Here is a 23912-nt window from a genome sequence, read left to right on the forward strand (position 1 = left end):
TGCTGGAGGCTCGATATCTGTTTTCACGACAAGTAAAACATTTCAACATTCATGACGAAGCTTGAATTTGCAAAGGTTTTGTAGTCAGAAGAGCATTCTGCACGCCCAACAAAGGCAGCAATGGTTAAAGCAAAGCAGAACAGTATACACACTACAGTACATTAACACATGAGGAAACATCACATGGCATAAATTTCCTTCTTATGTTGCTCACAGGCTAGACAATATGTACTGCCTCCATCTCAGTCTCAGTGAGAAAGTTAATCCATTTTTAGGCAATTTCTATACATGAAAACAATGAAATTCCCAAGCATTCTGATCTTTTTTTGCATGTACTGAAAAGATGGTAGTAAAATCTAAATATTCGTACTGGGAAGGAAGTAGAACAAATAACAAAGTACCTAAAGGTTATTCTTAATGTACCTTAAGAATAAATCATTCAAATGCAAAGGTTTACATTATCTACAACTATATACAGGGGTTAGACAATGAAACTGAAACACCTGTCATTTTAGTGTGGGAGGTTTCATGGCTAAATTGGACCAGCCTGGTAGCCAGTCTTCATTGATTGCACATTGCACCAGTAAGAGCAGAGTGTGAAGGTTCAATTAGCAGGGTAAGAGCACAGTTTTGCTCAAAATATTGAAATGCACACAACATTATGGGTGACATACCAGAGTTCAAAAGAGGACAAATTGTTGGTGCACATCTTGCTGGCGCATCTGTGACCAAGACAACAAGTCTTTGTGATGTATCAAGAGCCACGGTATCCAGGGTAATGTCAGCATACCACCAAAAAGGACGAACCACATCCAACAGGATTAACTGTGGACGCAAGAGGAAGCTGTCTGAAAGGGATGTTCGGGTTCTAACCCGGATTGTATCCAAAAAACATAAAACCAAGGGTCCCCAAATCACGGCAGAATTAAATGTGCACCTCAACTCTCCTGTTTCCACCAGAACTGTCCGTCGGGAGCTCCACAGGGTCAATATACACAGCCGGGCTACTATAGCCAAACCTTTGGTCACTCATGCCAATGTCAAACGTCGGTTTCAATGGTGCAAGGAGCACAAATCTTGGGCTGTGGACAATGTGAAACATGTATTGTTTTCTGATGAGTCCACCTTTACTGTTTTCCCCACATCCAGGAGAGTTATGGTGTGGAGAAGCCCCAAAGAAGCGTACCACACAGACTGTTGCATGCCCAGAGTGAAGCATGGGGGTGGATCAGTGATGGTTTGAGCTGCCATATCATGGCATTCCCTTGGCCCAATACTTGTGCTAGATGGGCGCGTCATTGCCAAGGACTACCGAACCATTCTTGAGGACCATGTGCATCCAATGGTTCAAACATTGTATCTTGAAGGCTGTGTTGTGTATCAGGATGACAATGCACCAATACACACAGCAAGACTGGTGAAAGATTGGTTTGATGAACATGAAAGTGAAGTTGAACATCTCCCATGGCCTGCACAGTCACCAGATCTAAATATTATTGAGCCACTTTGGGGTGTTTTGGAGGAGCGAGTCAGGAAACGTTTTCCTCCACCAGTATCACGTAGTGACCTGGCCACTATCCTGCAAGAAGAATGGCTTAAAATCCCTCTGACCACTGTGCAGGACTTGTATATGTCATTCCCAAGACGAATTGATGCTGTATTGGCCGCAAAAGGAGGCCCTACACCATACTAATAAATTATTGTGGTCTAAAACCAGGTGTTTCAGTTTCATTGTCCAACCCCTGTATATGTTTTCTTTTGTTGGTTATCTTTCTATGTTTTCACAATCTCTAACTTTTTCCACATTTTTTCAAATTACAGCAAACAATATAGATGTATTTTATTAAGATTTTATCCGAAACACCACAGATGCCAAACACCAGTCCTCGAGGACTTTCTTCTGTGGGTTTAAACTGGTTGGCAGCCGTTAGATTGTGCGCAAGCGCATTAATTTCTACTCATTTTAGTCATAGTGCAAATGGGCCAGGGCTTACCCATAAGAAAGATAAATGTTTTCCAATCTATTCAACAGTAGGTACTGGGACGTATTTAAGCCTTCACTCTATGGAACTCGTTCTCAATTTGTGCTATTTTTTGAGAAAATGGCACAAATTTCAGTTTTCACCAGAAAACGGTGTTGTGTAAACAGGGCCTCGGTGGTTTGTGAGAGTACATCACTGAACAAACTGTATGAAGACCGTCGAAAACAAGGAGCGATTTAAAGCAAGGTTAGGGTATAAAACAATACGCTTTATGAATATATCTTATGAAGATTTGTTCATCCACCAACTTAAAATGGAAAGAATATGACACAACTGGAAACTCACTAAGACTGCAAACTCACCAACTCTGATAGGCTAGGAGAGAGCCTGAATTACAGAAGCTGCCTTAAGGGCCAATGGTAACACAGAGTAGTTGTAGAAATCCACAGCTCAGGTGGGAGAACCTGTTCATATGACAATATTATTCATGCACTTCACAATTTGGTCTTTATGAAATACTTCCAAGGAGAAAATCATTGTCAAATGAAAGCCCTAAGATTGCTGGTAGCAAATTGTTTGCAGTTTGCTACAAGCAATGCAGAAGATACAACAAACATGTGAAGATGATGTTCTGGTCAGTTAAGGGCCAAAGCTGAACCTTTTGACCAACATCAAAAACACTGTGTGGAGCCAAAATAACACTACACCCAAAACACACTGTCCCCATGGTAACATATGGTTATGACAGTGTCATGCTTTGGGGGTGCTTTTCTTCAGCAGTGAAAAGTAATCTGTTCACAGTTAGGAATTTGGTTGGAGCTAAAACAGGATGTTGCTGGAGGAAAGCCTGTTAGAGGCAGAGGCTGGGTGAAGGTTCTAAATATACACACAAAAATACAAAAGTGGTTTCAAATCTTCATGTGTTAGAATAGCCCAGTAAAGTTCAGAAACAAATCAAATTGAGACTCTCTGGTGAGACAGATGCTCTCCATTCCTTCTTATTGAACATGAACTGTTTTACAGTTGTGCAATGTTGGAAATACATACCTCAAAGTACTTTATGCTGTATGTTAATCCATTTTCAGATATGTGTTGGTCGATCACATTAAACCCCAAGAAAATATATATAGTGGTTGAAGTGCAACACAATGGGAAAAGAGTAAAAGAGTAAACTGGTCTAAAAACCTTTGCAGGGCTAAAAAATAGTTCAGATGTGTTTTATTTCTTCAAAATACCTGACTCTCTATGTCATAATTATACATATTGAACATATGATATAATCTTACATGCTTGCAAGAAAACCCACATTACCTCTCCTGTAATCCATATCTACTGAGGTAAATTCATCATTTATTATCATCATCTTGGCTTCTTTGAATGCTGTCTCCAGTTTGATTCAAATGATGATTAGTTGAGTCCCAGTGTGACTCACTACTTTAATGAATACCACACCACTCTCCTAAAGGGTCCAACTGATATTCAGCAAGAGAGATGACAGATCTGTTTTCTAATTATTATCATTGGGAAGTAATTGAACAGAATACCGTTGACAACATCAAAGGTATGGCTCTACATGCATTCAGACCTTGTTGTTGAGGCTGCCAATGGTGGTCTCCAGTGCTTGAATATTGGCAATATTTCATATCATAAGACAGTGAGGAAGAAAAAGCAGGTATCCCAAAGTAGGTCAAAAGAAATCCAAGCACATAAATTTTTTTGATGCGTATCTTTTCTTTCTTTCCATCCAAGCTAAAAGCAACCATCATCACGATCATGATTATTTTCCTAAATATCTGTCAAGAAATACTTTTAAATCCTCTCATCTCTAGTTCTCCTGCAGCATAATTCATTGTGACCTCCTTTCTTGAAGAAACTTGTCCAAATCCATACACTGTCCAAATCCAAGCACCGAACTCATCACCTAGTCATCATTGGTTTGGTCTTCTGTGTATTTCTCACTTTATTTGTTAATGTCAAAACTCCTGAAATTGTTTTTCTTCTTGCATGCCAAGGCAATTGTTTTTGACTGAGTGTACCAGCTGTTGCTGTTTTCTTGAAGTTTTCTTGAACTCTTCTGCTGTCTTACTCTGAGCCGTAAACTGAAAACAGTCAGTTTTATTATCTGATGATGGGCTTTGGACAATCTGTCAAAATTACTGTGCTTCAGTGGCATCACATTTACTTCAGAAAAGAAACATACCCACTTTTGTGGATAGTGAGCTCAGATATTCTTTTTTTTCCACCCTAGTAGTTTGTATTTGCACTGGGGAGAATAAGTGTCTCTACTGTGTTGTTCCATGTAACAATCTATCAAAACTCAGTTGTGGTGATCAGGGTATCGTGGGATTGTGGATTTTGATGGATCCTCCCCATGTTACAGCTATGGGGGGCCCTCACCATTGCTAGTCATGCAGGCTTCCTTGCTTCCTCCGTCGGACCACAGACAGACACCGGCTCCCTGGTGGTGTTGCGGGCACTGGTCACACTGTTCTGCTCCATGTGCGTTCGACAGGGCATGCAGAAATCCCTGAAGCATCGCTTGAAATTTTCATCCAAAAATGCATAGAGGACAGGATTAAGGCTGCTGTTGGTGTAGCCCAAGGCAATGCACAAGTGCCAGCTAGCTATTACAAAAGGATTCCTGGTGTTGATCTCCACCATTGTCCTTACGATGATAAAAATGTGGATGGGGGTCCAGCAAATGATGAAGGCTGCCACCACCACCAGGACCATACGGGTGATTCGCCGCATGTTGCGGTCTTTTTCCTTGGAGCCTGAGAGCAGACGAACGCTCCTCAGACGCAGTATCATCAGGCCATAACAAATGGTGATGACCATCACAGGGACCACAAAGGCAAAGATGAAAACGCAAATCTTAGTCACGGTGTCCCAGTACCAGTCAGGATCAGGAAATTTCAACATGCATGTAATGTTACCTGAAAGAGAAGAAATAAATAGTTTGTTAGACTGCATCAAAACTCAGCATATGTTGGTCCTATATGTTGAACTTGGATGTCTTCACTTGGATGCAATCACCCATAACATACAAGCACAGGTGGAGTGGAACAAGTCATTTTCAGTAGGAAGAAACTGTTGTATGGGATAGAGTTCTTTGGCTGGAATGCAGAGTTTTACGCTGTCCAAATATTTAACCAATTTAGGAACTTTGTACTCATGTTCATGTTTTCAAAAGTACAGACAGGTTTCTCCACATGAGCCTAACTGTTGTAGGTCCACTTTGACTTAGCCTATAAATGGTTTATAAAAAGTTAACAATTCTTTAATTAATTATTAATTAAGAAAGGATCAATGTGGATTACCAACTAATGATTCTCAGTGTCCGGCGCTCATTAGCTATGCATCCCAATTAATTTGTTGGCAGTTACCTTGCAAAAGACTGATTCCTACATTTATTTCTCAGTACCACTAAAACAAGTCAAGTACCTCCAGTGGTTTTTGTACCACAAATTAAAAAAGTGCAGATTTTGACAAATTCAATGGCATTATTCATTCTATGAGACCCTTGGAATCCTCATGACCCAGCCAACTCCTGAGATCTTCTAAAGGGTCCTCCTCTGTCATTTATAATAGTCTTATTATAAAGTGGTACTGCTGTTGCACTCTTGCATCATTACAAAGCAGTCTCCTATTTTGTTTTACAGTTTGGAACTTTCGAGTGTTTCTGTTGAGTAGAATCTTGTAGATTGTACATTTGTAGAAAATCTTCAAAGCTACTTTGGTAACGTTTCTCAACCACGTATACATTGCCTCTGCTCTCAACAAAATATCATAACACCTAAGTAACAGGCTATCAAATTGATTGATTTTGGCCACTCGGATAATTTAACTCTTTAAATACTTAAAACAGTAAACATTTTTAAAAATCGTTTTTGCATATCCACAGCTTTTCTTAGGGTTATTGGAATGAATTAGCTGTAAATCACGAATAAAACTAAAATGAATAGATTTAAGAGAAGTATAATTTGTTAATATCATGTCTATGTCCGGCTTCCTCCCACAGTCCAAAGACATGCCTGTTAGGTTAATTGGTCACTCTAAATTGACCTTAGGTGTATGAATGAGTGTGTGCATGGTTGTTTGTGTGTTGCCCTGCGATGGACTGGCGATCTGTCCAGGGTGTACCCTGCCTCTCGCCCATAGACTGCTGGAGATAGGCACCAGCTCCCCCGCGACCCACTATGGAATAAGCGGTAGAAAATGACTGACTGACTGACTGACTGTTTATGAATAAATAAAAATCAAATAAAAACAGAGTAACTTTAAAATAATAAAAACTAATACATAAAGAAACCTAAAATGTCGTTAAATGTGGATGTCATTAAGGTCAAAGTAAAGGAGACCATAATCTTACCAGCCTCTGACACTCTGGTCACAGCCATAAACATAACAGGCACGCCAATTGCAGAAGACAAGACCCAGATCAAGACGTTGATCATCTTAGCTTTGACTGGTGTCCGAAAGCCCAATGCCTTCACAGGATGGCACACAGCGATGTAGCGGTCCACACTCATCATAGTCAGGGTGAAGATACTCGTGAACATGTTGTAGTAGTCAATGGCAATGATGAGCTTGCACAGGGCTTCCCCAAAGGGCCAGGTGTTCATGAGGTATTTTGCGCTCTGGAAAGGCAGCGTGCTGGTGGCCAGGGCATCGGCGAGGGCAAGGTTAAAGATGTAGATGTTTGTGGCAGTCTTCATCTTGGTGTATCTGGTTGTTATAAAAGCATATTAAACAAGCAGATTGAGCTAAAATGCAAATGAGTTGGCTGTGAAGAGATGTGATGCAAGATCAAATTTGGGGGCTATTTTGGAGTAACCCACAAACTAGCCTTTAATATACTAGCCATTGCAACTAGCCTATACTAGTTCTTGCTATACACTGAATCATTACTAGAATAATGATTCAGTGTATAGCACCTTTTGATGTCTTATAAAGACAATTATTATCTCTGCTGCACCACTTTGGGTAGTTTATTGAGAGATGCACTTAGTTTGGCGTAAAATATTGGATTTTAAATTCCAGAAATTGAAATACTGCTGTCCCAACCTTTTAAGATGCAATTTTAGCATACCCCAATGAGTTTTCAAAAGGAAAACAGAAGATGTACAGCAAACTCCCAAAGTCAAAAATATGAAAGAAATCATTTATGAACCACAGAAGATATTAGACTAGCTATTTATTTATCAAGTAAGTGATTAAAGATGAACAAAAATAATACATAAGCTTTTGTTAGCATACTAAAACAAACAGACTTTTGTGCTATACCTCTGTTCACAGCCACTTATGTAAATACCCAGTGAAATTTCAATGGTTATTAGGGTCTGTAGTTTAATGTGACTGTGAGTATATTTTCTATAGCTTAAAATGGATGGTAAATTAAAAAAAAAAATAGCCATAAAATTATGATAAAAACAAAAGGATTGTTTGGACTAGGGATGGACAATACATTTCAAATTAAATGGCAGCTATTAGCATTTTGCTGCTAACCACTTGTGCCAACCCTTCATTAAAGAAAGCAGCTTTTAGCTGTCCTAAAAATCACCTCAGGTTGCTAACTTACATCATCTATTTTGCATATCAGCCATGGGTGTGTGACTGTAACGGAGACAAAAATACGTAAAAAAAAACCATTCTAAATATGTTCAAACTGAACTTTCCTCCATAATTTGTTCCTTAATGTTACATTTCCATTCCTCCTCTGTGCATAGAATTGGCAAACGTGAACCAAAAGGAACACTCTGGCGGACCTACTTAGTTTCTGTTTGTTTTCTTAAATTAGTTTTTTAACCTCATGATTCACTTTGGAGCCTACAACAACCCAAGCAGTGGCACCTATCCGCATTAGTGATCTATTAGCAGTCTGGTTGCAGATAGGTGAATATCTTCTCCTCTGAATGCTGCTGGGAGGAACTGCTGCTTGAGGACAAAGCACTGTCCTGCCTGTGAGGGCTTTTTGACAGGGGAGACACCCACACCAACACCTTCTCGCTTTCATGTCAGGGTCTTCAAAAGTCTCCAATACTTTTTGCTTCTTGCTTTTTTGAAAAAGATGGCTGCAATACACCAAGCTCTTTACAAATCTAACGAAAACCTACAAGGATAAAAAGGTGGAAACTTTTACTGCCAGAACACAGCTCTGCTCTCCTCAATCCTAAGCCATTGGACTGGTAAAAAATTCAAGATCCCAAACAGCCCAGACCAGGGACTACTTTTTTCAGTGTAAGAAGCAATTTGTTGTGCTTCACCTTGCAAGCTATATATAAACTGTTGCGTCGGTAAAGGATGAAATTGACACATAGTAATGAGTGCGAGTGGCTGTCAGTTTTCTGTGTCTGTGTTAAGAGAGGGTGAGAAATATTCAAATCTAATTTAAAAACATCACAAAGTTTCCAATTGTACTGTGGATAATATGGAGAGATTAGAGTATATGTATGCATATAAATATCTGCTTGTGTCAAAGCTCTTTCTGAAAAAAATATTTGCTGTTTGTAGACATCAGCGTTATGAGACCAAGCCATTGGCTGCAGCCATTTTCCTGCAGACAGTTTGTAACCTGGTTTGGTAATTATGTATTAAAACATGTGAAAACAAGAGGCTGGTGTAGATCTTGTATCTCAGCTCTAACTTATGATGTCACATTTATTCTGGAATGCAGAAGTTTAACAGGATTGTAAAGAATAAAATGCAAACAACTCAGCTGTGGTTTTTGTCCAGGAGCTTCTGAGTGTGGATCCTATCAACAAAGTGGCAGGAGACTAGATTTTCCATACTGCACAAAGTGAAGAATCATGGTTCTGCATAGAATCCTCCACACTATAATAACAACTGCTACTAACTTTATTCTTTGGGGCAGCTACAGTGCCTTGCGAAAGTATTCGGCCCCCTTGAACTTTTCAACCTCTTGCCACATTTCAGGCTTGAAACATAAAGATATAAAATTCTACAGGTCCTTCTCAAAATATTAGCATATTGTGATAAAGTTCATTATTTTCCATAATGTAATGATGAAAATTTAACATTCATATATTTTAGATTCATTGCACACTAACTGAAATATTTCAGGTCATTTATTGTCTTAATACGGATGATTTTGGCATACAGCTCATTAAAACCCAAAATTCCTATTTCACAAAATTAGCATATCATTAAAAGGGTCTCTAAACGAGCTATGAACCTAATCATCTGAATCAACGAGTTAACTCTAAACACCTGCAAAAGATTCCTGAGGCCTTTAAAACTCCCAGCCTGATTCATCACTCAAAACCCCAATCATGGGTAAGACTGCCGACCTGACTGCTGTCCAGAAGGCCACTATTGACACCCTCAAGCAAGAGGGTAATACACAGAAATAAATTTCTGAACGAATAGGCTGTTCCCAGAGTGCTGTATCAAGGCACCTCAGTGGGAAGTCTGTGGGAAGGAAAAAGTGTGGCAGAAAACGCTGCACAACGAGAAGAGGTGACCGGACCCTGAGGAAGATTGTGGAGAAGGGCCGATTCCAGACCTTGGGGGACCTGCGGAAGCAGTGGACTGAGTCTGGAGTAGAAACATCCAGAGCCACCGTGCACAGGCGTGTGCAGGAAATGGGCTACAGGTGCTGCATTCCCCAGGTCAAGCCACTTTTGAACCAGAAACAGCGGCAGAAGCGCCTGACCTGGGCTACAGAGAAGCAGCACTGGACTGTTGCTCAGTGGTCCATAGTACTTTTTTCGGATGAAAGCAAATTCTGCATGTCATTCGGAAATCAAGGTGCCAGAGTCTGGAGGAAGACTGGGGAGAAGGAAATGCCAAAATGCCAGAGGTCCAGTGTCAAGTACCCACAGTCAGTGATGGTCTGGGGTGCCGTGTCAGCTGCTGGTGTTGGTCCACTGTGTTTTATCAAGGGCAGGGTGAATGCAGCTACCTATCAGGAGATTTTGGAGCACTTCATGCTTCCATCTGCTGAAAAGCTTTATGGAGATGAAGATTTCATTTTCAGCACGACCTGGTACCTGCTCACAGTGTCAAAACCACTGGTAAATGGTTTACTGACCATGGTATCATTGTGCTCAATTGGCCTGCCAACTCTCCTGACCTGAACCCCATAGAGAATCTGTGGGATATTGTGAAGAGAACGTTGAGAGACTCAAGACCCAACACTCTGGATGAGCTAAAGGTCGCTATCGAAGCATCCTGGGCCTCCATAAGACCTCAGCAGTGCCACAGGCTGATTGCCTCTATGCCACACCGCATTGAAGCAGTCATTTCTGCCAAAGGATTCCCGACCAAGTATTGAGTGCATAACTGTACATGATTATTTGAAGGTTGACGTTTTTTGTATTAAAAACACTTTTCATTTATTGGTCGGATGAAATATGCTAATTTTGTGAGATAGAAATTTTGGGTTTTCATGAGCTGTATGCCACAATCATCTGTATTAAGACAATAAAAGACCTGAAATATTTCAGTTAGTGTTTAATGAATCTAAAATATATGAATGTTAAATTTTCATCATTATGGAAAATAATGAACTTTATCACAATATGCCAATATTTTGAGAAGGACCTGTAATTTTTTGTGAAGAATCAACAAGTGGGACACAATCGTGAAGTGAAATTAAATTTATTGGATGTGTCAAACTTTTTTAACAAATAAAAAACTGAAAAGTGGGGTGTGCAATATTATTCGGCCCTTTTACTTTCAGTGCAGCAAACTCACTCCAGAAGTTCAGTGAGGATCTCTGAATGATCCAGTGTTGTCCCAAATGATTGATGATGATAAATAGAATCCACCTGTGTGTAATCAAGTCTCCGTATAAATGCACCTGCTCTGTGATTGTCTCAGGGTTCTGTTCAAAGCGCAGAGAGCATCATGAAGACCAAGGAACACACCAGGCAGGTCTGAGATACTGTTGTGGAGAAGTTTAAAGCCGGATTTGGATACAAAAAGATTTCCCAAGCTTTAAACATCCCAAGGAGCACTGTGCAAGCAATCATATTGAAATGGAAAGAGGATCAGACCACTGCAAATCTACCAAGACCCGGCCGTCCCTCTAAACTTTAATCTCGAACAAGGATAAGACTGATCAGAGATGCAGCCAAGAGGCCCATGATCACTCTGGATGAACTGCAGAGATCTACAGCTGAGGTGGGAGAGTCTGTCCATAGGACAATAATCAGTCATGCACTGCACAAATCTGGCCTTTATGGAAGAGTGGCAAGAAGAAAGCCATTTCTCAAAGATATCCATAAAAAGTCTCGTTTAAAGTTTGCCACAAGCCACCTGGGAGACACACCAAACATGTGGAAGAAGGTGCTCTGGTCAGATGAAACCAAAATTGAACTGTTTGGCCACAATGCAAAACGATATGTTTGGCGTAAAAGCAACACAGCTCATCACCCTGAACACATCATCCCCACTGTCAAACATGGTGGTGGCAGCATCATGGTTTAGGCCTGCTTTTCATCAGCAGGGACAGGGAAGATGGTTAAAATTGATGGGAAGATGGATGGGGCCAAATACAGGACCATTCTGGAAGAAAACCTGTTGGAGTCTGCAAGAGACCTGAGACTGGGACGGAGATTTATCTTCCAACAAGACAATGATCCAAAACATAAAGCCAAATCTACAATGGAATGGTTCACAAATAAACGTATCCAGGTGTTGGAATGGCCAAGTCAAAGTCCAGACCTGAATCCACTCAAGAATCTGTGGAAAGAGCTAAAGACTGCTATTCACCAACGCTCTCCATCCAACCTCACTGAGCTCGAGCTGTTTTGCAAGGAAGAATGGGCAAGAATTTCAGTCTCTTGATGTGCAAAACTGATAGAGACATACCCCAAGCGACTTGCAGCTGTAATTGCAGCAAAGGGTGGCGCTACAAAGTATTAACGCAAGGGAGTCGAATAATATTGCAAGCCCCACTTTTCAGTTTTTTATTTGTTAAAAACGTTTGACACATCCAATAAATTTCATTCCACATCACGACTGTGTCCCACTTGTTGTTGATTCTTCACAAAAAATGTGAATTTTATCTTTATGTTTGAAGCCCGAAATGTGGCAAGAGGTTGAAAAGTTCAAGGGGGCCGAATACTTTCGCAAGGCACTGTATATATGGTATTGGAGAAGCTGCGAAGTGGCTGCTTTAGCTGACTGAACCCTTCTTTTTCAACTTTAGAACAGCAGAGAAACTACAAACCACTCTATGATGGGCTTGCATCTTTTTTCATGAATACATTTCAGCTCAAATCATATACATTGCCTTGACAAAGCAATCAGGCATCTTAATCTTTCCCCTATTTTGTTATTTTAACCTCTTAAGCCCCAAGGGGTTTTCGTGACGTTTGTGCTCAACATAACATACCCATATCTAATTGGGTTTTTCTCAGAAATTACAAACTCTATTTAAATAATCATTATTTTAATATTTATGTTTTTCAAATGCAAGTGATAATTCTGGTGGTCTTCTGCTGGTGGTTGAGTTAGTCCTCGGTGGGTTGTGATTAAACTCATATTTTTAGAATCAGTGAGATCTCTGCTTTCAACAGTCATGCTTGTTGTGTGTGTAGAAGCTGTATGGTGAACAGCTGAGACTGAGTTTTGGGGTGACATCATTTTGTGTAGTTTATTTTCTCATTCAATTGCTTGTAGTTTTAACTGTTTGGTTTTTGTAGATTTGGTTTACATTGGCTTTTAGCCGAGATTCTTATGTTTCTGTGGAGAGCACAGGATAAGTAGAGACAAAAACAGTTTTTGCCCCAGTACTGGGGAGGACTTCAAATTTAAATGCACTTTATTGGGATTTTATGTGAAAGACCAACATGAAGTGACAAATAACAATTAAGTAAAAAATAAATAATTCATGAGGAGGCTGGTGCCTATCTCCATTGTCATTGGGTGAGAGGCATGATACACCCTGGACAGGTGGGCAGTCCATCACAGGGCAACACAGAGGCCCACAGGACAAACAATCATTCATACACTCATATAAAGACAATTGGTAGAGACCAATTGACCAAACAGTCATGTTTTTGGACTGTGGGATAAAGCCAGAGTACCCTAAAAGAGAAGCCATGAATGCACGTGGACATCATACAAACTGTGCAGAAAGATTCCAAGCCAGGATTCAAACCAAGGACCGTCTTGCTGCAAGGCAACAGTGCTACCAGCTGCGCTAATGTGCAGCCATTATTATGATACCCAGAAATAAAATCAAGCTTTAAATATCTTAATGAATATTTATCAATTCATTATTCATAAATAGAAAAGTTCTAAGAAACCTACCAGTGCAAGACGGGTATTAATTACAGAAGCAGCCCATGGTAACTATGGAGAAACTGCAGAGGTCCCCACCTCGTACTCGTACTCGTACTCATCGTCTTCCGCTTATCTGGGACCGGGTCGCGGGGCAGCAGACTCAGCAGAGACGCCCAGACGTCCCTCTCCCCAGACACCTCCTCCAGCTCCTCCGGGTGGAGCCCAAGGCGTTCCCAGGCCAGCCGAGAGACATAGTCCCTCCAGCGTATCCTGGGCCGTCCCCTGGGCCTCCTCCCGGTGGGACGTGCCTGGAACACCTCCCGAGGAAGGCGTCCAGGAGGCATCCGGTATAGATGCCCAAGCCACCTCAACTGGCTCCTCTCGATGTGGAGGAACAGCGGCTCTACCCCGAGCCCCTCCCAGATGGCCGAGCTCCTCACCCTATCTCTAAGGGAGTCCCCGGCCACCCTACGGAGGAAGCTCATTTCAGCCGCTTGTATCCGGGATCTCGTTCTTTTGGTCATGACCCAAAGTTCATGGCCATAGGTGAGGGTAGGAACGTAGACCGACCGGTAAATTGAGAGCTTTGCTTTTCGGCTCAGCTCTCTCTTCACCACAACGGACCGGCACAGTGCCCCCATTACTGCGGCAGCCAAACCGATCCGTCTGTCGATCTCCCGCTCCATTTTTCCCCCACTCGTGAACAAGACCCCAAGATACTTAAACTCCTCCACTTGAGGCAGGGACTCCCCTCCAACCTGAAGAGGACAAGCCACCCTTTTCCGGTCGAGTACCATGGCCTCGGACTTGGAGGAACAGATCTTCATCCCAGCCGCTTCACACTCGGCTGCGAACCGCCCCAGCGCATGCTGTAGGTCTTGGCTAGAGGGGGCCAGCAGGACCACGTCATCTGCAAAAAGAAGAGACGAAATCCATTGGTCCCCAAACCAGACCCCCTCCGGCCCTTGGCTGCGTCTTGAAATCCTGTCCATAAAAGTTATGAACAGTTATGAACAGACCGGTAACAAAGGGCAGCCCTGCCGGAGTCCAACATGCACCGGGAACAGGTCCGACTTAGTGCCGGCAATGCGGACCAAACTCCTGCTCCGCTCGTACAGGGACCGGATGGCCCCTAATAAAGGGCCCCCGATTCCATACTCCTGGAGCACCCCCCACAGGGCATCACGAGGGACACAGTCGAATGCCTTCTCCAGGTCCACAAAACACATGTAAACCGGTTGGGCAAACTCCCATGAACCCTTGAGCACCCTGTAGAGGGTATAGAGCTGATCCAGTGTTCCACGGCCGGGACGAAAACCACACTGCTCCTCCTGAAGCCGAGGTTCGACTATCGGCCGGACTCTCCTCTCCAATACCCTGGCGTAGGCCTTACCAGGGAGGCTGAGGAGTGTGATCCCCCAGTAGTTGGAACACACCCTCCAGTCACCCTTCTTATGAATAGGACCACCACCCCAGTCTGCCAGTCCAGAGGCACATTCCCCGTCCGCCACGCAATGTTGAAGAGGCATGTCAACCATGACAGCCCAACAACATCCAGAGACTTGAGGTACTCAGGGCGAATCTCATCCACCCCCGAAGCCTTGCCACCACGGAGCTTTTTAACCACCTCTGTGACTTCAGCCTGGGTGAGGAAAGAGTCCAGCCCCGAGTCCCCAGCCTCTGTTTCCACCACGGAATGCGTGATGGCAGGATTGAGGAGATCCTCGAAGTACTCCTTCCACCGCCCGATAATGTCCTCAGTTGAGGTCAGCAGCCTCCCACCCCCATTATAAACAGTGTTGGCGAAGCACTGCTTCCCCCATCTGAGGCGCTGGACGGTTTGCCAGAATCGCTTCGAGGCCAACCGGTAGTCCTTCTCCATGGCCTCACCGAACTCCTCCCAGGCCCGAGTTTTGCCTCTGCCACAGCCCGGGCCGGAGCACGCTTGGCCTCACGGTACCCGTCAGCCGTCTCAGGAGTCCCACAAGCCAACCACAGCCGATAGGACTCCTTCTTCAGCTTGACAGCATCCCTTACTGCCGGTGTCCACCACCGGGTTCTGGGATTGCCGCCGCGACAGGCACCGCAGACCTTACAGCAGCAGCTACGAGGGCACCGCCAGGCGTTCCCAGCAGACCCTCACAATGCGCTTGGGCCTGCCAAGTCTGTCCGGCTTTCTCCTCCTCCAGCGTATCCAACTCACCCGAGTGTCCATAACATGCGGCTGAAGGTCTAATGATACGACAACAAAGTCGATCATCGACCTCCTGCCTAGAGTGTCCTGGTGCCAAGTGCACTGATGGACACCCTTATGTTTGAACATGGTGGTCATTATGGACAATCCGTGACTAGCACAGAAGTCCAAAAACAAAACACCACTCGGATTCAGATCGGGGAGGCCATTCCTCCCGATCACGCCTCTCCAGGTGTCACTGTCATTTCTCACGTGGGCATTGAAGTCCCCCAGCAGAATAATGGAGTCCCCGGGAGGGGCACTATCCAGCACCCCCGACAGGGACACCAAGAAGGCTGGGTACTCCGCACTACCACTCAGCCCGTAGGCCGAGACGACAGTCAGAGACTTATCCCCAACCCGAAGGCGCAGGGATACGACCTTCTCATCCACTGGGGTAAACCCCAACAAGAGACGGCTGAGCTGGGGGGCAACAAGCAAACCCACACCAGCCCGCCGCCTCTCCCCGTGGGCCACTCCAGAGTAGTAGAGAGTGCAACCCCTCTCAATGAGATGGGTTCCAGAGCCCACGCTGTGCGTGGAGGCGAGCCCGACTATTTCTAGTCGATATCTCTCGACCTCCCGCACAAGCTCAGGCTCCTTCCCCCCCAGTAAAAGGGCCGAATAATATTGCACACCCCACTTTTCAATATGATTGCTTGCACAGTGCTCCTTGGGATGTTTAAAGCTTGGGAAATTTTTTTGTATCCAAATTCCACGTCCACGTCCCTAGAGCCAGCCTAAGCATCCGGGGATCGGACCGCTGAGGTCTCCACCTTCGTCCGCCACCCAATCCTCATTGCACCGGTCCCTCACAGTTCCCCCTGCAGATGGTGGGCCCACTGGGGGATGGCCTCGCGTCTCTCATTCGGGCTTGGCCCGGCCGGGTCCCGCGAGGAGCGACCCGGCCACCAGGCGCTCTTCAGCGAGTCCCAACTCCAGGCCTGGATTCAGGGTGGGACCCCGGCTCTGCCGTACCGGGCGACGTCACGTGCCTCGATACTTTTGTCCTCATGAGGGATTCTTGAACCGCTCTTTGTCTGACCCATCACCTCAGTTGGAATAATTTGGTGACAAGATAACTATTATTTGTGCAATCTGCAAATTTGGTCTTAATGGAAGAGTTGTAAGAAGTAAGCCATTGTTAAGAGAAAAACTAAATATGTCCAATATGCAGTTGTTAATGCTAGATGAGATGCATGGATTACTAAGAAAGCTGCGCCAGTGTTACCTGCTGGTTAGACCCAAACGCAGAAAGGAGTAGGTGGTACGTAGGAAGAAGCACACAGTTTGCTCTATTAACACCCAGACTGTTAATAGAGCAGAATCTACAAGAGCTTTCACAGTGACATGTTTTTCAGAAGTATACAACGAATAGACTATTGTCTACACATCCATATTAGCAAACATGTGTAAGGTTTGGAAAAACCTGAAAACTATTTTAGGTCACAAACCAAACCCCCAGGCTGTAGGAGATTTACGGTTGCTGAATGATCTGAACCAGCTCTTTAACCGATTTCATCAGACACTCACCCCTCACGTAGTCCAGTCTCTCCTGCTGCAACCCACCCCATCTTTTCTTCCCCGAACTTCATAAGAAAAAAGGCGTCTTGCTAGAGTTTAAATCAGGAATGTCTTTTAAATGGGATGGGGCTGAAGTTTAAATTGAAAGGTTTTACACTAGAGGTTTTTGGATAAATAGATCTTGGTTTCCCTGAACCTGGTAATTACTTGATAGGTTTTATTTACATACTCAAACCTAAAAGTATGGCTAATAACATATTTTAAACCTGCACCAATGAATGGGCCACAAACAAAATCTGCAGGTTTAAGCTGGATCAGCTCTGATATGTATTGAACAGACCAAGTGGAGAAAAATAAATGTTTTCCTCCTTTCATTAAATGCATCAAAACTGAGAAGTTTTACCATTTTCAGCCACATCAACCAATGACATGTACATTAGGGTTAAACGGTTTAATGCACAAATGGGGATAAATTCTTGCATTTTTATTTTTGATTTAGAGCTACTACCTCTACCTTTGTTTTTTACTTTCAATAGTCTTTAAAATTCAAAAATGGAATCAGATCCTGTCACTAACCAACTTTTTCACCTCTACTTTACACTGCCCACTGGTTTTGATGGTTGACCCCAGGTATTTAAACTCAGCTGATTTAACTATTTCTGCCCCATCTAAATACAACTTTGCACCTGCCTCACGCTCATTCACGCACATGTATTACATCTGCTGACCTTCATTCATCTTCCCTCTAAGGCATACCTCTATCTATGTTCTTCTCTACCTGCTCCATACTTTCACCACAGACTACAATGCCATCTTCAAACATCCTGTCTGACCTCATTTGTCAACCTATCCATCAACACAGCAAACAAGAAGGGGCTCAGAGCTGATCTCTGGTGTAACCCCATACTTACCTTGAACCTATCAGTGACTCAACTGCACCACTGTCTCACTCTCTTCAGACATTTCCGGTATTATCCTCACATATTTTTCTCCAACCACACACTTGTCCCCTGTCTTTCTTTTATCAACTCAACCTGCTGTACATACCTTCTCGCTCCATACCTCTGTTAAGCTACTCGGTACACTTCCTTTTTACCTTGTTTACTATTTAACCTCTCATACAGGTCATGATAAGTAATCAACTTAGTTTTCTTCTAATAGGTGTAGCAGCCAGAAGGTGGAGGAGAGGACATCTAGAAGATAAGAGGGGCTTGTACTGCAGACTTATCCTAAATAACAGAACAGACCATCCCCAGAGATGTCAGTGTGAGCCTTTCCACAGGCAATCAGACCAAGAGCTCTCAACATCGCAACCGCCCAATTCCCAATCCACACTGACGTGAGGATCCATGCATATCTACTATCAATAGTGCTTTTAAACAGGCATTTGAGCGAAGACCAAAATCCAAAATTCATGAGGTTTTCTTATTTATATGCAGCAGTGGGAAAACAACTTACAGATGGATGTTTTTGGTTTTTCTTTAACAAAAGCTTTCAGACTGAATCAAAGTCAGGATGTGTGTTGCATCTAATGGTTTATTATTCTGGACCTTTTCCATTTTATGTTACTATTTTATTCTAAATAAAGCCTTATATGTTTTTGTATTCATTGTGTACACTTGTAAAGTTTTTGATTCAGTATCTTTAACTTGTATTTTATTGTAATTATTTGGACTGTACATTATCAGTCTCAATAACAAGAGGTGAGATAGGTAACTGTTTCTAGTAAAATACAATATCTGTGGCTTGAAATTGTTTTAACCTAGTAGTATTGCACAAAATAGCAATGGTAACGTAGCCATGTTGAAATACTAGGTAAAGAAGACACATTTATGATGGAGGCTAAATCCTTCAAGGGATAGTTAAAAAAATTCAACTGAGGTTCTATTAAAAGCTTATAAGCAGTTAATATCTTCCCTGTGATACATAACTGGTTAAAGATGGGTGTTTTTATTTTGTATAAATCAAGATTAGTTGGATACAGTTGCTAAAGCAAACAACTAGACAAAGAAGCACCAGTACCAAAGCTGAATTCTACCTTCTTAAACAACTCCAATCTCTAAACATCATAGCTGTTTATACGGGTTATTTACACTAAAGCCAAGGATTATTTATTCAGGAAATGGAGGTAGGAGGTGGTGCGCCATGATTTATCTTCCTGGGTGAAACACATAGAAAAACAGAAGATGTTAGGTGTTTCTGCTCACAGTAAATCATAGAAAATATTGTTGTTTAAGGAGTGCCATTTTATATATCTTTATTTAAGTTTACTTAATGATGAGTTTAAACAATTGTCACAATACTTTTGTGCGATGACAAAGCAGTGTAATGAAACATTAAACTTAGCACAAGTTAGCTCCCAAGCTAGGATGACTTTTCTGAAATGGCTCTGGTGTCATTGTGGGATTTTCCTACACTGTTTCAAAATACATTTTATTAGGTACTATTTTAAAAATTGTTAAGCTTCCCAGATTTTTATATCTGTCACATCCTTATATTCGTAATTTTTGTGTGTATTCTTTTTTAACTTTCATATGTCTGTAAAGATCGCTGTAATAACTTTTTAAAGGAAAATTATGTAGAAATCCAATTTTATTGCAGAAATGTTGTGAATAGTGAATAACTGTGGTTTTTTGATAAGCGAAGTCTGGTGGGTTTGTTGTGTCCCCCACTTTCTTCACAGACTGCACCATATTTTTCAGGACATATTTGTTTTGAGTTTAGAGTTTAGGAAAGTTCCCAGACAGGGAGGAAAGCTTCTTCCTCCATTGATAAGATGTCAACATCATGCCAAAACTGAAACCAATGGCTGTTGTGGAACGGAGGATGTGGTCTCTTTTAAAAGGGATTGAAGACAGGACAGAAGGTATATTTTGCAACCAGAAATTCCAAAGTCAAGTATGCACATAATATTCTCAAAGTTTAAAAAGAATACATTTCAAATGCTAAAAAAGGAAAAAAAAAACATTAAATAGGGCAACTTCTAGTCTGTTTAATGCCAGTCATTGAAAATAAGGGAAAAAAAAAAAACAAAGTATGTAAAAGGTAGAAGATGTGCATAACCTACAGCAGATATTAAGTTCTGCTTTTTGTTCTCTTTTTTTCAGATGAGGCTTGTTATTCAATATTTGGGTTGTTAATGCATCTACTGCCCCCTGTTGGGGCAAGTCATTCCGGCATGAAATTACTACAGCTTTAGCATATGGCTGTCAGATGCCGTCATCCATCTAAACCTGAATGTGTTCAATTCATGCAAGCTATACAAATGCACAGAATCAGAAAAAGTAGAAGATAAAAGATGTTTCATTTTACCTGGTCCAAATTGTCTTTTCATGTTTAAATAACATTACTAAGATGGTTCCTTTGTGACATTAAAGATCAATAAGCCCTAACCAGGATCAGGTTGTGACCAGTCCTTTCTCTAACAGAAACACATAGAAAGCGCCATGATCTCAGTTGGATTCAGTGCTTTCAACAGCCTCTAACCTACCTCCATTTCCTCCATAATCCAGCTTTTCATTTTAGTCAATTTATTTATATGGGAAAATTGTTGCATTTAAATAAATAATCACTTAAAGCAAATCTCAGGTGGAAGAATTTTCATGTTATAAAATTTCTATTTTAGGTTGATCAGAGTTAATTAATAGTCCAGAACTTTCTGTTTCCCAGGGGTGTGACTATAATAGGACACCTTCTTCTTGCTCTGACCCCTAGGTTGGACGAGGACTAGTGTTCATATTGCCCCTACGCACAGGGAGCAGGATGGTAAGGAAGGTAAAAAAAAAAAAAACATCTCCAAGTGCACTGTGTCAGCAAAGAGTTTCATATTGGGTTGACCAACTCTGCATAAAAACAATAAGATAATATTGTTTTTATGTGGGAGAGATGCCAGAAAAAAATCTGGAATTTCTGTAAAATGTAAATGTGAAACTGTTAAACTCTACAGAGACTTTAAATACAACTGTATGCGTTGGTCAGATGACAGATGAAGATTGAGCTTTTAAACACTATGGTGAGTTCGGCATAAAGAAAAGGATGATATCTTCAAAAGCATATCATGCTTACTGTTATGTACAATGAAAAACGCATAATTCTGTGGGTCAGCTTTTTTTCCAAATATTCTGGTAACCTTTTTGGACTGCAAGCAATTATGAACTCTTTGAAATGCCCGAATATTTAAAATAAAAATTTGGTAAACTTCACCAATAAACTGAAAATTAGGTGTTATTGGGGGTTTCATCAAGATAGTGATCCAATACATATAGCCAAAACAAGTAAGAAATGGTTAATCAGGCTCAAAATCAACCTTCTATCATCATCATCCTAGCCCAAAGATCTTTTTCCTGTTGGGAAACCTGCGGGGTGAGCTGAAGACAGCCGGGACTTTGGACCATCTACACTGTGCAATGAGAAATGGTCAAAGATTGCTCTAAATATAGGAGAGCAGTCTTTATGTGACACCAGGCGCTTTGTTAAAAAAACGATTATTTCATAAAATGGGATTTTGTCATCACTGAACAAATTGGTAAAATAAAAATCTGGATTTTTACTGCACTAAAATTATTTTCTCATTTCTAAGTGTCAGTAACTTTCATCGACCTAGAAGTCACGTTTCAGTTTACGAAATCCAAATTGGACTTAATCTTATTTCGCATTCACGGGGGAAAAAAAAATATCATATAACATCCCATTCATCCACTGTCCATGTATTTACCTGACCACGCCGTACATGACGAGCACGTTGCCCAGCAGTCCCACGACGCAAATGACCGAGTAGAGCGCAGTGATGGACACGGGGATGATCATCCCCTCGGCGCTCCTCACCGGGCTCTCCGGCTCCGAGGAGTTCAGCTCGGCTTCCCCCGGGATGGAAACGTTAAAGGGGTAGTACAGGTCGGACAGAGAGAGCTGCGCTCCAGGGACCGTGTAGGGCTCCATGTGCGCCTTACTGAGGTAAACGTACTCAACGGTAATTGTTGTGATTCAATGCAAGAAAAGATGAAAAAAAGAACTGGACAGAAATGAACAGACGCAGAAAGTGACTGAAAAAAAATGTTTCCTCTAAAATCCAGAAAGAACAGATTGATGTGCGCCCCAGGCAGCAGTATGCTGTGTGTGCGTTCAGTCCGTGTGCGCCCCTCCTTTATGGTCCGCCCTCTGTCACACAGCGTCAGCTCCTGCTACACCGGCGAGTCTGGTCAGCAGCTAGTGTTCCAGGTCTGGTGAAGATTGGAACAAATATGAATAGAGTATGGAAAATATTTATGTTTCTTTCTTTGTTTCCTTCCTTCTTTGTTTGTTTGTTTCTTTATTTATTTACCACTGTTAGCTTTACCACTGTCAATATTAATATGTAATAGTTGCCATAGATATAAAGTTTATTCATTTATTTACTTGTTTTTAATCATAATTATTTATAGATTTTTTATTTGATTATCTTATTTTAAACTTTCAACAATCTCAATAAGGACTACGAACTCTGGAAATTTGAGTCTTGGAAATTTATGGAATGTGGATATACAAAAAAGTGCAGGAACCCAGTTGACAAAAAAGTGGAAACAAAATAACAAGGACAGACCTCACCAACATATTAAATAATCAAACTTACAATTATCTTAATAAAAAGGTTAAAAACCTACAACGAATTTTTTGGGGGTTTATTTGTGAGAGAACAACACAAAGTCGGAAAAGCAGACAAGTGGTTTTAGAAAACATTTACATATGTGGGTCCATATGTAATATAATTATTTCAACATGAAAAAGAAGCCTTCAAATGTGTCTTTAAAAACCATGAATTTATATAGTATTTATGCTGATGTATCAAAGCCACACAGCAAATAAAGCTGCTCTCATTCACATACACTCATTCGGCCACTTTTTGAAACACCGATTCATTTGCTTTTAAACACATATAGTGAATCAGCCAATCACATAGCAGCAACTTAATGCAGTTACGTATCATGGTGAGGTGAAGAAGATTTGCTGAAGTTCAAACCAAGCATCACAATGGAAAAAAGAGGATTTAAGCATCTTTGGTTGTAGCATGGTGGTTGGTACCAGATGAGCTGGTCTGAGTATTTCAGAAACTGCTCATCCACTGTGGTTTCAACATGTGCAGATTGTGGTCTCACATTTGGGGTGTTGAAGATCAGGAGACTGAGGCTACATTTCACACAGCCTCACCAAAATCAAACAATTACATATTGGAAAATGTTACCCGGTCTGACGAGTCTTGATTTCAGCTGCTGCATCGAGATTGAAGCGTCAATGTTTGACATAAACTACACGAAATTATGGATCCATCCTGCTGAGTATCAGAGGTTCAGACTGCTGCTGGTGGTGTAGCTGTTTGAGGGATATTTTATGGCACACTTTTGGTCCCTTAGTACCAACTGAGCATTAATTAATTTCCACAGTCTTTATGTAAGCATTGTTGCTGACCATGTCCATTCATTTATAACAACAGTTTACCTTCTGATGGCTATGGCCAACAGGAGATTTTCATCATATATGTGCAGCTGACAAATCTGCAACAACCATGTAATGATATTATGCCAATATGGACCAAAATGTTTCTGACATTTCATTGAATCTGTGCCACAGAGATATAAGTGATAGGTATTATTTAGTCAACTCAGAGGTAAGGAAACAACACAGTCAGTTATACTTGCGGCAAGGGTAGCTCACACTTTGCAGTGCAAAACTACAAAGTATTAACACTCCTCCGTCTTTATTTATACATGCTTGGTCACACACAGTTCAAACAACATTCAAGGTGTGTGTGTGTGTGTGTGTGTGTGTGTGTGGGGTCAGAAAGGTTAGGGTTCATGTGTCTTGATTTCAGAGAAAGGAGTGGGGATTGGTACCAGTCCCTAGATGTTGCTGATAATAGCATAACTCACCCTTCTCTCCTATCT

General features: G+C 41.8%; 1 protein-coding gene across 1 annotated transcript; it reads right to left on the reverse strand.

Annotated features, from left to right (window-relative positions):
- Positions 1–1751: 1751 nt before the first annotated feature.
- Positions 1752–22091, reverse strand: oprd1a (opioid receptor, delta 1a). The gene is made up of 3 exons (XM_047384168.1): positions 21710–22091; positions 6355–6710; positions 1752–4918 (listed from the first exon to the last, which is right to left on the reverse strand). The coding sequence occupies exons 1-3, from the start codon at positions 21931–21933 to the stop codon at positions 4389–4391; spliced, it is 1110 nt and encodes a 369-aa protein (XP_047240124.1). The 5' UTR covers positions 21934–22091; the 3' UTR covers positions 1752–4388.
- Positions 22092–23912: the final 1821 nt, after the last annotated feature.

Source organism: Girardinichthys multiradiatus, chromosome 13, assembly GCF_021462225.1.
Source record: "Girardinichthys multiradiatus isolate DD_20200921_A chromosome 13, DD_fGirMul_XY1, whole genome shotgun sequence".
Taxonomy (NCBI): Eukaryota; Metazoa; Chordata; class Actinopteri; order Cyprinodontiformes; family Goodeidae; genus Girardinichthys; species Girardinichthys multiradiatus.

Coding starts and splice junctions, on each gene's coding strand:
- oprd1a (XM_047384168.1), bottom strand. CDS start 21,933: ATGGAGCCCTACACGGTCCCTGGAGCGCAGCTCTCTCTGTCCGACCTG. Junction 6,711..21,709: donor GTCATGTACGGCGTGGTCAG/GTAAATACATGG, acceptor TATAACAACCAG/ATACACCAAGATGAAGACTG. Junction 4,919..6,354: donor GACCAGAGTGTCAGAGGCTG/GTAAGATTATGG, acceptor CTTCTCTTTCAG/GTAACATTACATGCATGTTG.